Genomic DNA, 12768 nt, shown 5'->3' with positions numbered 1-12768 from the left:
CATCAAGGGCATGGAGCTCTAAGAGACAAACTTGTACAACATGTTGCTCTTTCTTTTGGATTCCCATGCAACAGGTAGTTGTCTATACTTTTGTTTAAGCATCAAATGCATGGAAGTGCTTCTTTTTTATGCATCTGTTTCTGCTATTAGACCATTCAGTGAGGATGGAGAAAGCATCTTATTCGTCTTTCTACAGCCATTAGCTCACAGTAGGTGCTCAATCCATGTTCATAAAGGAATACATGACGGGTGTGCAGGATGTGTGAGGCTGGGAAGAGAGGGCTGATAAAGAGATCAGAAGGCAGGAGGAGGCCTGATTTTAGAAAGCAGGCTGTGGACATTTAAGGCATATTTGCAGGCAAAAGGGAGCAGGGAAGCTAGAGAGGTTTCTTGTTAATATTATTTACTGTTTTCCAAAGCAATAAAAGCCTATAGTTTTAGGGATGCCTGGCTGGCTCAGTTGGTAGAACATGGGACTCTTGATCTCAAGATTATGAGTTCAAGTCCCACATTGGGTGTAGAGCTTACTAAAATAAAATAAAATAAAATAAAATAAAATAAAATAAAATAAAAGGCTATAGTTTTAAAAAGACATAATACTAAAAGGCTCACAATTCTAACAGTAGTTCCCTGCCGTGATCCCAGTCCTGCTTACCAGGTAACTATCTTAAATTCTTTTAGATGTTTACCCAAATTTACAACCATATTTCTAAACAATGCTCTTATAAAGTTATTTTAAAATTAATTTTATTTATTTATTTTTAATTTATTTATTTAGCAGGCTCCTCACTACCAGTGCAGAGTCTGACATGGGGCTCAAACCCACAAAACTGGGAAACCATGACCTGAGCCAAAACCAAGAGTTGGAGGTTTAACTGACTGAGCCACCCAGGCACCCCTAAAATTAATTTTAGATATTGACTTCCCATCACAGTGGAGGAAGACTTCATTCCACCACAGTCCACCTCCCTCATTACTGTGGATCTTCTCCGTAGGCCCAGGATACTGACATTTCTCCATAACATACCTTAGTTGTGCTTTCTCTTTCCTCTTTGGGAGACACAACAATGACTCATATCCTTCTGTTCTAGGACACGTTTTTGTATTATTTCTTTGATAAATGGCAGCCTTCCATTTTCTTTCTTCTCTTTCTATACTTCATATTAACTGAAATTTCTGAATTCTTTAAAAAATTTTTTCATCTAAAGACAAATACCATATGACTTCATTCATATATGGCATTTAAAAAACAAAACAAACAGGGGCACCTGGGTGACTCAGTCAGTTAAGCATCTGACTCTTTACCTCCGCTCGGGTCATGATCTCACGGTTTGTGAATCTGAGCCCTGAGGCAGGCTCTGCGCTGACAGCGTGGAGCCTGCTTGGGATTTTGTCTCTCCTCTCTGCTCCTCCCTCTCTCTCAACATAAATAAATAAAATTTAAAAAGAAGAAAAGAGGGGTACCTGGGTGGCTCAGTTGGTTAAAGAAGCTGACTCTTGCTTTCAGCTCAGGTCGTGATCTCGTGGTTCATGAGTTTGAGCTCCATATCGGGCTCTATACTCTGATAGTGTAGAACCTGCTTGGGATTCTCCATCTCTCTCTCCTTCTCTCTCTCTGCCCCTTCCATGGCTGTCTCTCTCAAAATAAACAAACTTTAAAAAATTTTAAAAAAAAGAAAAGAAACGAGTGAACAAAGGAGAAAAAAGAGACAGACTAAAAACCAGACTGCTAGCTATAAACAACAACCACATGGGGAGGTGGGTAGGGGGATGGGTGAAGCAGGTGAAACGGGGATTGAGGAGCGCACTTGTGATGAGTACAGAGTATTGTATAGAACTGCTAGATCACTGCACTGTACACTTGACACGAATACGCTTCCTGTCTTGTCTTCGGCGCTGCCTGTGGAGGTGGCAGCCATCTCTTACTCGGCATCACGGCTGCCCTTAACCTCTGGTGAAGCCCAAGACTGCTAAAAAGAGGACCAAAAAGTTCATCCGGCACCAGTCAGACCGACATGTCAAAATCAAGCGCAACTGTCGGAAACCCAGAGGCATTGACAATAGAGTGCGCAGAAGACTCAAGGGCCAAATCTTGATGCCCAACGTTGGTTACGGGAGCAACAAGAAGACAAAGCACATGCTGCCCTGTGGCTTCCGGAAGTTGCTAGTCCACAATGTCAAGGAGCTTGAGGTGCTGCTGATGTGCAATAAATCTTACTGTGCAGAGACTGCTCACAATGTCTCCTCCAAGAATCAAAAAGCCATTGTAGAAAGAGCAGCCCAGCTGGCCATCAGAGTCACGAATCCCAATGCCAGATTGTGCAGCGAAGAAAATGAATAGAGAGCTTATGTGCATGTCATATTTGTGTTAAATAAAACCATAAAACTACAAAAGAAAGAAAGAAAGAAAGAAAGAAAGAAAGAAAGAAAGAAAGAAAGAAAGAAACTAATATAACACTGTAGGGGTGTGCCTGGGTGGCTCAATTGGTTAAGCATCCAACTTTTGCTTTTGGCTCAGCTCATGATCTCACAGTTTGTGAGTTCAAGCCCCGGGTTGGGTGCCAGGCTGACAGCACAGAGCCTGCCTGGAATTTTCTCTCTCTCTGCCCCTCCCCTGCTCTCTCTCTCTCTCCCAAAATAAATAAACATTTAATATAATACTGTATGTTAACTATACTGGCATTAAAATTAAAAGCTTAATAAAAATGTTTTTTCTTCAACTTTCCATTTCATTGCTTTTTATTCTACTTTCTGTGAGATTTTTTTTTTCATTTTCAAGGGCTCTTTCTTGTTAACATATACATTATATATATATCTAACATACATCTACATATTATATATGTTTAATGCAAATTATATAATGAATATCTACATATAACGTATATCGAACTCTTATTTGTTAACTGATATGTGTAGATATTATTACTTTTTAAAGTTTTATTTTATTTATTTTGAGAGAGAGAGAGAGAGAGTGCGTGTGGGTGCACACGAGCAGGGAAGGGGCAGAGAGAGAAAGACTCCCAAGCAGGCTCCAGCACTGTCGGATGGGAACCCGACATGGGGCTAGAACTCATGAACTGTGAGATCATGGCCCAGAGCTGAAATCAAGAATCAGACACTTAACTGACTGAGCCACCCACGCACTCCCATGTAATTAAATATTATATATTACATATACAGTTATATGTAACATTTATTAATAAGCTTGTTAAACATTTTATGAAATATACACCATATAACACATATACACATACCTTATTCTTTTATGGATGCAAACTCTTTATAATAGTAATTATTTTATAGTGTTCCCTACAGTGACCCTATTTTCTCCACATCCCCTTTGGTTTTTGTTAGAGGTTTTCCTACAATGTCTGTAATTTTGGGCTGTCTGTTCATTTTTAGGCATGAGGATCTGTAGGATGGGAGAGGGGAACTAGGATTTCAATGCCAGACTTTTGATGCTCGGTCTAATGCCATCTTGTGGACTTGGTACCTGTGAGTACTGAGCCTCTGAGGGATTCTTCAGAGTTAACTGTCTTGCTCTTCATGAACATTTCTCTCTTTTTTTAAATGTTTTTATTTGTTTTTGAAAAAGAGAGCATGAGCAGGGGAGGGAAAGAGAGAGAGGGGGACCAAGGATCTGAAGTGGGCTCTGTGCTGACAGCAGTGAGCCCAACGTGGGGCTCTAACTCACAAACTCCAAGATCATGACCTGAGCTGACGGTGGATGCTTAACCGATTGAGCAACCCAGGTGCCCCATTCTGATTTTTGTTCCTTAAATTGTTAGCTCCACCACCATGCTAAATCAAGTACCACTCTTCCATTCATTTTCCATCCTCTATAAATCCATAGAATTTCTTTTCTTTTTTTTTTAATGTTTATTTATTTTTGGGGGGGTGGGGGAGAGAGTGAGAGAGACAGAGAGAAAGAACACAAGCAGGGGAGGGGCAGAGAGAGAGGGAGACACAGAATTGGAAGCAGGCTCCAGGCTCTGAGCTGTTAGCATAGAGCCCAACATGGGGCCAGAAGCCATGAACACCGAGATCATGACCTGGGCTGAAGTTGTGACGCTTAACCGACTGAGCCACCCAGGCGCCCCTAGAATCTCTTTTCTTCTCACTTGTTTGCTTGGTCCTTCTGAGTTAATAACTTTTTTCATTCCTTTACAACACTTTAGAAAATGTGAGGAAACAGAGTGAAACTTGTGTTACTCCACCTTTTAAAACCAAAGTCCACTGAAGGTTTAAGGAGAGTTAAGGATTTGCTTGTTTTAAAAGCTAAAACACTGGTGGCTTTATAGAAAAGAGGCTGACAGAGAAAGAAAGAGGATGCAAAGTTGGTTTGAGGCTATTGCAAAGTTAGAACAAACCGTGAGGAACTGAGTTAGGACATTAGCAGTGGGAAAAACAAGGGTATGTGAAAATGTGGTTTCTTCCCCCAGGTACTATCAGTGTGTGACTGAACGAAGAGGGTTGAGGGTCAAAAATTACGTTAAGGCTTTTAGTGTGGGTGACTGAGACAGTGCAGCCATTGAGAAAGGGAACACAGAAGGTGGAGAAAATCTTATGTGGACCTTTGGTGACATTTACTTCAGGAGGCGGCAAAGGAACTGAAAAAGGACTAGGATGAAAGATGAGCAAAGGAGAGTGGTGTTTCACAAGATGCTGGGAGGGGTCAATGTTCTCAAATGGTAGGGATGTCCTCTCAGACAAAAAGACAGAAAGTCCTTGGATTTGGCAAGTAAGAGTTGACTTGTGACCTATGAGAGAAAGGTTTTCATGGGAGCCTAGAGAGTAAAGCTATGTTACAGCAGATTGAAGGATGAAGGTGAGATGAAATAGAGGCAGTATAGAAAGTATTATAGAAAGTGGAGTAAATCAGGGGCACCTGGGTGGCTCAGTCGGTTGAGCGTCCAACTTCGGCTCAGGTCATGATCTCACGGTCTGTGAGTTCGAGCCCCACGTCGGGCTCTGTGCTGACAGCTCAGAGCCTGGAGCCTGTTTCAGATTCTGTGTCTCCCTCTTTCTCTCTCCTCCCTGCTCATGCTGTCTCTCTGTTCTCAAAAATAAATAAACGTTAAAAAAAATAATTAAAAAAAAAAAGAAAGAGGAGTAAATCCATGGGTTGTCAGAGTCACAGTAAAAGTATTCTATAGAACGGAAGAGACTTACATATTGGTAGGAAGAAGGAAAAGGTAGAACTGGAGAAAAGGTGGAAAATAAAGTGAGGATACAATTGATTCAAGGCCTTGGCAGACATGTGATTAAATACATGGGCAGAGATCAACCTCAGAAAGAAGGGCACTCCTGAACTTCCTAGAATCTCCTAGCAACCTCTGCTCCCCTTAAAACACACACAGAAAACACTCACCCACAAGGTTTTTGTCTTGCACTAGGATCTGTCTCTCTCTATCCTACCAGTTCCATCTGTAGGAAACAATAACTCATTGTAACAAATATCCTAAAACATGAATTATTCGGACCAGAACAGCACAAAGGAGCCTTCATCAGAGGAGAGTAAGGTTGCTGGGGCTCCTGGGTGGCTCAGTCAGTTGAGCATCCAACTTCGGCTCAGATCATGATCTCACAATCCGCGAGTTCAAGCCCCGAACCGGGCTCTGTGCTGACAGCTCAGAGCCTGGAGCCTGCTTCAGATTCTGTGTCTACCTCTCTCTCTGCCCCTCCCCTGCTCATGTTCTGTCTCTCTCTGTCTCAAAAATAAATAAAAACATTAAAAAAAATTTTTTTTAAATAAAAAAAGGAAAAAAAAAAAGAAGAGTGTAAGGTTGGCTTTGGCATTCCTAGTTCATGTCCCCACTGAAGCCTCTCCATCATGGTGGGGTAAAGAGATATCTTCCATATCTTCTCTCTGGTCATCCAATAGACAACTGTTGTAGAAATATCCACGTGTGTGCGCGCGCGCGCATAGAGACACTTCCCAAGGACACTGCCTTCTCAGAAAGAATACAGAGTTAATACAGCATTACTCGATCACTCTCCATCCTCTTAGCCTTCCCTATTTGTCTCCAAAGCACCAGGGCTGATTTTCAGCAGATATACTTTAGCATGGCTCTATCAATTGCTATAATATTGAAATGCTCTACTTCTGTACTGGCAAGGAAATAGCTGCTGCCCCAGAACCTGATGCATCCACTGTTTTTGCTATCCTAGCATCTCCCAGATCTTCCCATGATCCAGCAACTCAAGGCATAACACCAGCCACAACAAGGGTTAAGGCTGGCCCATGTTCCAACCGGGAGTGGAACACTCTATTGGGAAGTTCAATATCAAGGAAGTTAGAGTGTGCAGGAAAGGGAAGTAAGGTGGGGAAGGAAGAGAAAATACAAGGGAACACAAGGGGATGTGAAACCATACCAAATATCACAAGCTGGCCATACCAGTGTTAGATATTTGAATATTCCACCATGCATAGTATTTACAATTAGCTGAAATTACACTATATACTTTCTAATATATAGTTATTTGTCTGCCAACTAGAAAGTAAGCTGTATGAACGCAGGGACTTTTTTTTAATATTATATGTTCAGGACCTAAGATATGCCAGGCATATATTAGGTAAGCAATGATATTTGTTCAATGAATGAATCATTTCATATCAAGGAGAAACATTTTCTAAATAAAACACATTTTTATGTAAGTTCCTAGCCATAACAGATTTAGTTCTTTATAATATTTTTGCAGAATGGTTTCCGTTCCTCATTTTTTTATCCTCCAGTTTCCTTATCTTGCCCAGAGGCTGTCTTGTGCATAAGAAATGACCACATGGTGACCATTCCACGTTGGAGTCATCTGCCATCTGTCTACTCAAAGACACAGTAAAACTTGGAAATCCTTGCTTTTCCTTTTCTTAGCTCTGATCAAACAGGCAGGCAAGGCACTGTAAGGGAAAAGGGAGATTTGTTTTCTCCTGCCCAGAGCTTTCTCCCAGGGGTGGGGGGGCGAAGGTTCTAATTCATCTCACTTATACTTGGTATTTATGATTTTTCTTTTCCCTTTTTTTTTTTTGGTTTCTTTTTCTTTTATTAAAGTTTTTATTTCAATTCCAGTTAGTTCACATACAGTGTCATATTAGTTTCAGGTACACAATACAGTGATTCAATACCTTCCATACAATACCTGGTACTCATCACAACAAACACACTCCTTAATCCCCATTCCCTACGTAACCCGTCCCCCCAGCCACCTTCCCTCTGGTAACCTTCAGTTTGTTCTCTATGGTTAAGAACCTGTTTCTTGGGTTACCTCTCTTTTTTTCCCCCTTTGCTCATTTGTTTTGTTTCCTAAATTCCACATATGAGTGAAATCATATGGTATTTGCTTTCTCTGACTTATTTTGCTTGTAGTTATGATTTTGCTTTTTGAAAGAAACAGTTTTCTTTTCACTGGTCATGCTGCTCTGAGTAGTACTGTAAGTTTTAAGGAATAGTTTGGTATAATGTAAAAAATTTATACGAAAAATTATCACATGCTACAAGTTTCAGTGGGAAATGATTATTGATAGTAGTCACTTAAAAAAACAAAGTAGTCACTTTGTCGTACAAACCAGCAACTACCAAGTATTGATTTTCAATATTTGAATTTAAGGGTGGGAAATGCTAATTACATTAATATATTCATGACTGAGACTTAATCTACTTAATGTTCCTTTTCTCTTCTAAAATTTCACTTCATCAGCCTGAGGGCAATCATCTGTAATCATTTGTAATCATCTAATTACAAACTTATTCAAGCTGCCAGCTCTTGCTGTGACTGTATTTTATCTCCTTCATCATTACCCTGTATTTTTTAAAATGAAAGAAAACATGACTTCTTTGCAATGTGACACTATTATTGTTGCTCAGACATTAAGATGCTGGTAATCATGATCAGATTTATCTTTATAATGTTCAGCACAACTTAGGATATTCTATTATCTGGCAAGGAAATTTATTTAATAGAATGCTTAGAAAATTAAATCCAACCTCCTACTGAATACTTTTCTAGAATAGAAGAGAAAGTAAATAGGTAATTCCAATATGTGAATCCAAAAAGATGAAGACAATGAGTAAGAACACTGCTATTTGACTATGGGGGGGCTGAAAGTTCCAGAAATCCTACAAAAGAAAAGAGAAGGCTTTCATATTTCTTTATAGCTCAGAAAATTGTTTTTAATTTTTTGTAATGTTTATTTATTTTTGAGAGAGAGAGAGAGAGACAGGCAGACAGACAGAATGTGAGCAGGGGAGGGGCAGAGAGAGAGGGAGACACAGAATCCGAAGCAGGCTCCAGGCTCTGAGCTGTCAGAACAGAGCCCAACGCGGGGCTCCAACTCACAAGCTGTGAGATCATGACCTGAGCTGAAGTCAGACGCTCAACCGACTGGGCCACCCAGGCGTCCCAAGGAAATTGTTTTTATATTATATCGTCACATACATTAGTTGGAGATCACATAAGAAATTCTAAGATAGTCATATAGTCTGTATTTCACATAAGTTCACATCAATTGTCTTTTTATTACTGGGCTTTACTTCGCTCATAACTTTGATCTACCTCATGTAAATGTCTTTGATTCTTGAGGTGCTTGGATGGCTCAGTTGGTTAAGCACCCAACTTTGGCTCATGTCATGATCTCACCACTCATGAGTTCAAGCCCTACTACCTGCTGTCAGCACAGAGCCCACTTCGGACCCTCTGTCTCCCTCTCTCTCTGACCGTCCCCTGCTCGCACTCTCTCTCTCTCTCAAAAATAAATAAACATTAAAAAGATTTTTTCCCAAGGATCATTTCAACAGTTAAAGAGCTCAGCAAACATCCTTTTTTTGGTCATTTTTTCCTATAGCTTCTCAGAGCAAGTAGTATAAGCCACCAAAGGCCAGAACTTGAATGTCTGCAATGTGGCAAGCACTGTGTTAGGTGTTTCAGTGATGTTATGTTAATCTTCAGAAAACCCCTGAAAGGGAGACATTGTCAACTGATGAGTAATTTGAGGTTTAGAGAGATTAAAGAACTTGCTCAAAATCACACACCTCGTTTTGAGTAACAGTCCTTATTAAAATATCTGCCTATTGAGGTTATGTTTGGAGAAAAAAAATCTGTTATTATTTAGTGATAAAAAGAGATACTTATAAGCCAAATGATGTCTGGGATAGGAGATCTAACAGGAATGTGGGTGCAATCGAAGTAAGTCTAGCCATCAGTTAAACTTGGGTGAATGGGGTCATATACGTAAGGGTTTGTGTATCATTTTTTCTACCTTTGTGTATGACGGAACTTTCCCAAACTGAACAGTTTTTAAAAGTAAGTAACCTGAAAAGTAAAATTAGTATAAAGTGGGGGCAAGGAGGAGGAAAAATGAGGATGTAAATGTGTAATGACATTCACCTTAGCCTTCAGCTATGTCCATTTAGAGCTAATCTTGCGGCCATATGCTCTGAATCACTTCATACGCACAAGCAAATAGGTACTTTGGTATCTTATTCAAGAAAAAAGTGAACTTGTTTCTTAGCAATTATTAGATCCCAAGCTGTTGGTTTCAATCCTAATCATACTTGTCTGTGTAAAATAAACTATAATCATAATTATTAATTAAATAAAAAACCCAAAGACTAGTTTATCAAATACTCTGGCCTCTCTCTCTTCCCAACTCGATTTAGTGTGCTATTTCACTATTTGTTCATTCTTTTTAACGTCAAAGTGGCAGGAAGAGAACATACAGCTTAAACCAGCCAATTCACTTTTAAGCAACTCCATCAAGAGGTTTTTTGGCAGTAGGTGCTGTTTCTGATTAACAGATAATTAACATAATTATCTGTTTTAATACTTTTCCTGCCTCGTCCCCAACTTTCATCAGTCTAAAGTAAAAGGAGAAACAGTAAAGCCCATCTAAAAACTAAGTTAAAATAGCACCATTGAAAAAAATTTGTCACGGTGACTGGTATAAATCAGCGGGCACCTATCCCAGGATGTCCTCATCACCACCCCACCCTCTGGCTTCAATGGCAGTCTTGTTGCCATTTTCAAAAGCTCCACAGCTGGTAGCTTGCCAGGAAGTACTCCTTACATGTTAGAGGCATGCATGCCTAGGCACATATATATTATTGGGAAACCTCCAAGGAGCTCTGGGATTCAAAAGTTGGACAAAGGAATATGGTGCTTAGGAATGAAACCAGAAGCTTCAGATACAGGCTGTTAGGCCAAGGTCTCAAGGACTAGCCAGCCAAATGAGGCAGGGAGTTAGAGAAGCAGGCTGGAACGAAGCTTGAAGGAGAGCTGTTCTTTTTAGACATATTTTACCAGAGTTGAAAAGCGGGTTTGATTTGTACCTTCTGTATGCTTAAATTAATCCACTCCCACAAATACAAGACACAATATCAAACACGGTTCTCTGGAATGACTTCCAAGCCTGAAACCCCCACTCTCAAAGGAGTGATTTGAAGTTTTTCATCGATGTGTTGCTGCGAAGGCATTTTGTAGATGTAATTAACATTCATAATCAGTAGACTTTAAATAAAGATTATCCTGGGTAATCTGGATGGGCCTGACTCAGGTGGTTTTCCAGAAGTTCTGCCTGTGGACTACAACTTCAGCTCATGCCTGAGAATTTCAGTTTGCCTTTCTTGACAGCCAGCTCTACAGATTTCACACTTGCCCCCTAGCCAGTCCCCAACATTGTGCAAGTCAATTCCTTGCAAAAAATTTAATATGTATTTCCTAACGGTTCTATGTCTTTGGTTGAGCCTTGGTATAGTGATTGAACATAAGTATTTCTAAGTATTATGCATAATTTGGACTTTGTATTTAAAAAAATTTTTAACTTATTTGAGAGAGAGAGAGAGCCCAAGCAGGGAGGGAGGAGCAGCGACAGAGGGGGAGAGAGAATCCCAAACAGGTTCCATGCCATCAGTGCAGAGCCTGATGTGGGGCTTGAACTCACGAACTGTGAGATCATGACCTGAGCTGAGATCAAGAGTCGTGGATGCTTAACCGACGGAGCCACCCAGGTGCCCCTGGACTTTGTATTTTAATAGCAAATACAAATATTTTTGTGTGTATATAGGAGAGTGTCTGTGGGGTTATACACATATACGTGTTCTTTTTTTGAGTAGGCCTGACCTTGGGCTCCCATGTCCTTCCTTATAATGTCCAATTCTAGTAAGAATGCTAAGTCAGTTTAACCATATCTGACTGGGTTCCTCGCCTTCACTATCCCCCAGGTGAGGTCTGATTACCCTAGCCTGTTTTCAGCAAGAACACTGCTGATTCAATCTAGCAATAATCCTCCACACCCCAATGTTTCTTCTTCATAATTTTCCATCCACTGACCTCCACACCCTGCTCACTGGCTATAAATTCCTACTTATGCATTCAGAGTTGAGCTCAATTCTCTCCCATATTACAAAACCCCACCACAATAGCCCCCCGTGAATAAAGTATGTCTTCCTGTCTTTTTTTTTTTTTTTTTCAACGTTTATTTATTTTTGGGACAGAGAGAGACAGAGCATGAACGGGGGAGGGGCAGAGAGAGAGGGAGACACAGAATCCGAAACAGGCTCCAGGCTCCGAGCTGTCAGTCCAGAGCCTGACGCGGGGCTCGAACTCACAGACCGCGAGATCGTGACCTGGCTGAAGTCGGACGCTTAACCGACTGCGCCACCCAGGCGCCCCTGTCTTCCTGTCTTTAATAGTATCGTGAATAATTTTTTCTTTAACACTTCCAGACTATTTTGATCACATAATTCACAGTAAAAAAATTTTTTTACCATTCATTCCAAACTGGATAAGCTAGATTTCAAGAAGTTTATACTGTTATATCATGTGCACAATTTTTTAAGAGACAAAAATGGAAAAAAAAAAGTTGAGATTAAAAAGTAAATACAAACAGGTAGTAGTATTCTCTTCCTGCACCTCAAGACTCCTCTTGCATTTATCTCCCTTTGAGGCCATTGTTTAACCTACTTCCCATATAGACACTATATAAAAAGGATTCCAAGGTTCACATCTTAACAGGTAGTAATGGCACCTGTTTCAATTTCTATTCTTACATTCTCAACAAATAATGATTTAAGCTCTTTAAGTGGGACACTCTGGGAGCTTCCCAAAGAGTGAGCACTTAGGACAGTTAATACAGATTAGCCAAATGTGCTCACGATTCAGTCACTCAGTTGACTCATCACTCAGTTAAACACTGCTCCTCACCACAGTAGTAGTCTTGACACCTGCAGTTCTTAATGTTTTTTATTCTGGGTCATCTGAATTTCATTTATATCCCAAATGCGAACCACTAATTTGAATTAGGAGGCAGGGGCACCTGGGTCGCTCAGTCGGTTTAGCGTCCGACTGCTGATACTGGCTCAGGTCATGATCCCACAGTCGTGAGACTGAGCCTTGTGTCGGACTCCATGCTTAGTGTGGAGCCTGCCTGGGATTCTTTCTCTCTCTGCCCCTCCCTCACTCACACATGCGCGCGCGCGCTCTCTCTCTCTCTCTCTCCTAAAATACATAATAAACTTAAAAGTAATAAATTAGGAGGCAAAAGGAAAAATAACACTAAAATGCTAGATAATGGAAAGCATTAAAACTTATAATTCTGAATTTTTGCCTCAGGGTAACTTTTATATTCACAGATTTCACTTAGTACATGATATAGAGTATTAAAAGGAGAAATGTTGATTACACTCAGTTTGGCTCTTCATTTACTGTGAATAAAAAGAAATATTATCTTCCATGGTGTATTTACAAACAATCTGATACTCTTGGTCATTTAGAAAC

General features: G+C 40.3%; 1 protein-coding gene across 1 annotated transcript; it reads left to right on the top strand.

The window, feature by feature from the left end:
* Positions 1-1948: 1948 nt before the first annotated feature.
* Positions 1949-2442, top strand: LOC115517082 (60S ribosomal protein L32-like; the record flags this gene model as incomplete). Its single annotated transcript, XM_032593530.1, has 1 exon — positions 1949-2442. A coding segment is annotated over one exon (393 nt), but the record flags the coding sequence as incomplete, so codon positions are not given.
* Between the last annotated feature and the right edge of the window lie 10326 nt (positions 2443-12768).

Source organism: Lynx canadensis, chromosome B3 (genome assembly GCF_007474595.2).
Source record: "Lynx canadensis isolate LIC74 chromosome B3, mLynCan4.pri.v2, whole genome shotgun sequence".
In the NCBI taxonomy this organism is placed as follows: domain Eukaryota; kingdom Metazoa; phylum Chordata; class Mammalia; order Carnivora; family Felidae; genus Lynx; species Lynx canadensis.
The sequence above is the reverse complement of the archived record's forward strand: the minus strand, read 5'-3'. Positions and strand labels throughout refer to the sequence as shown.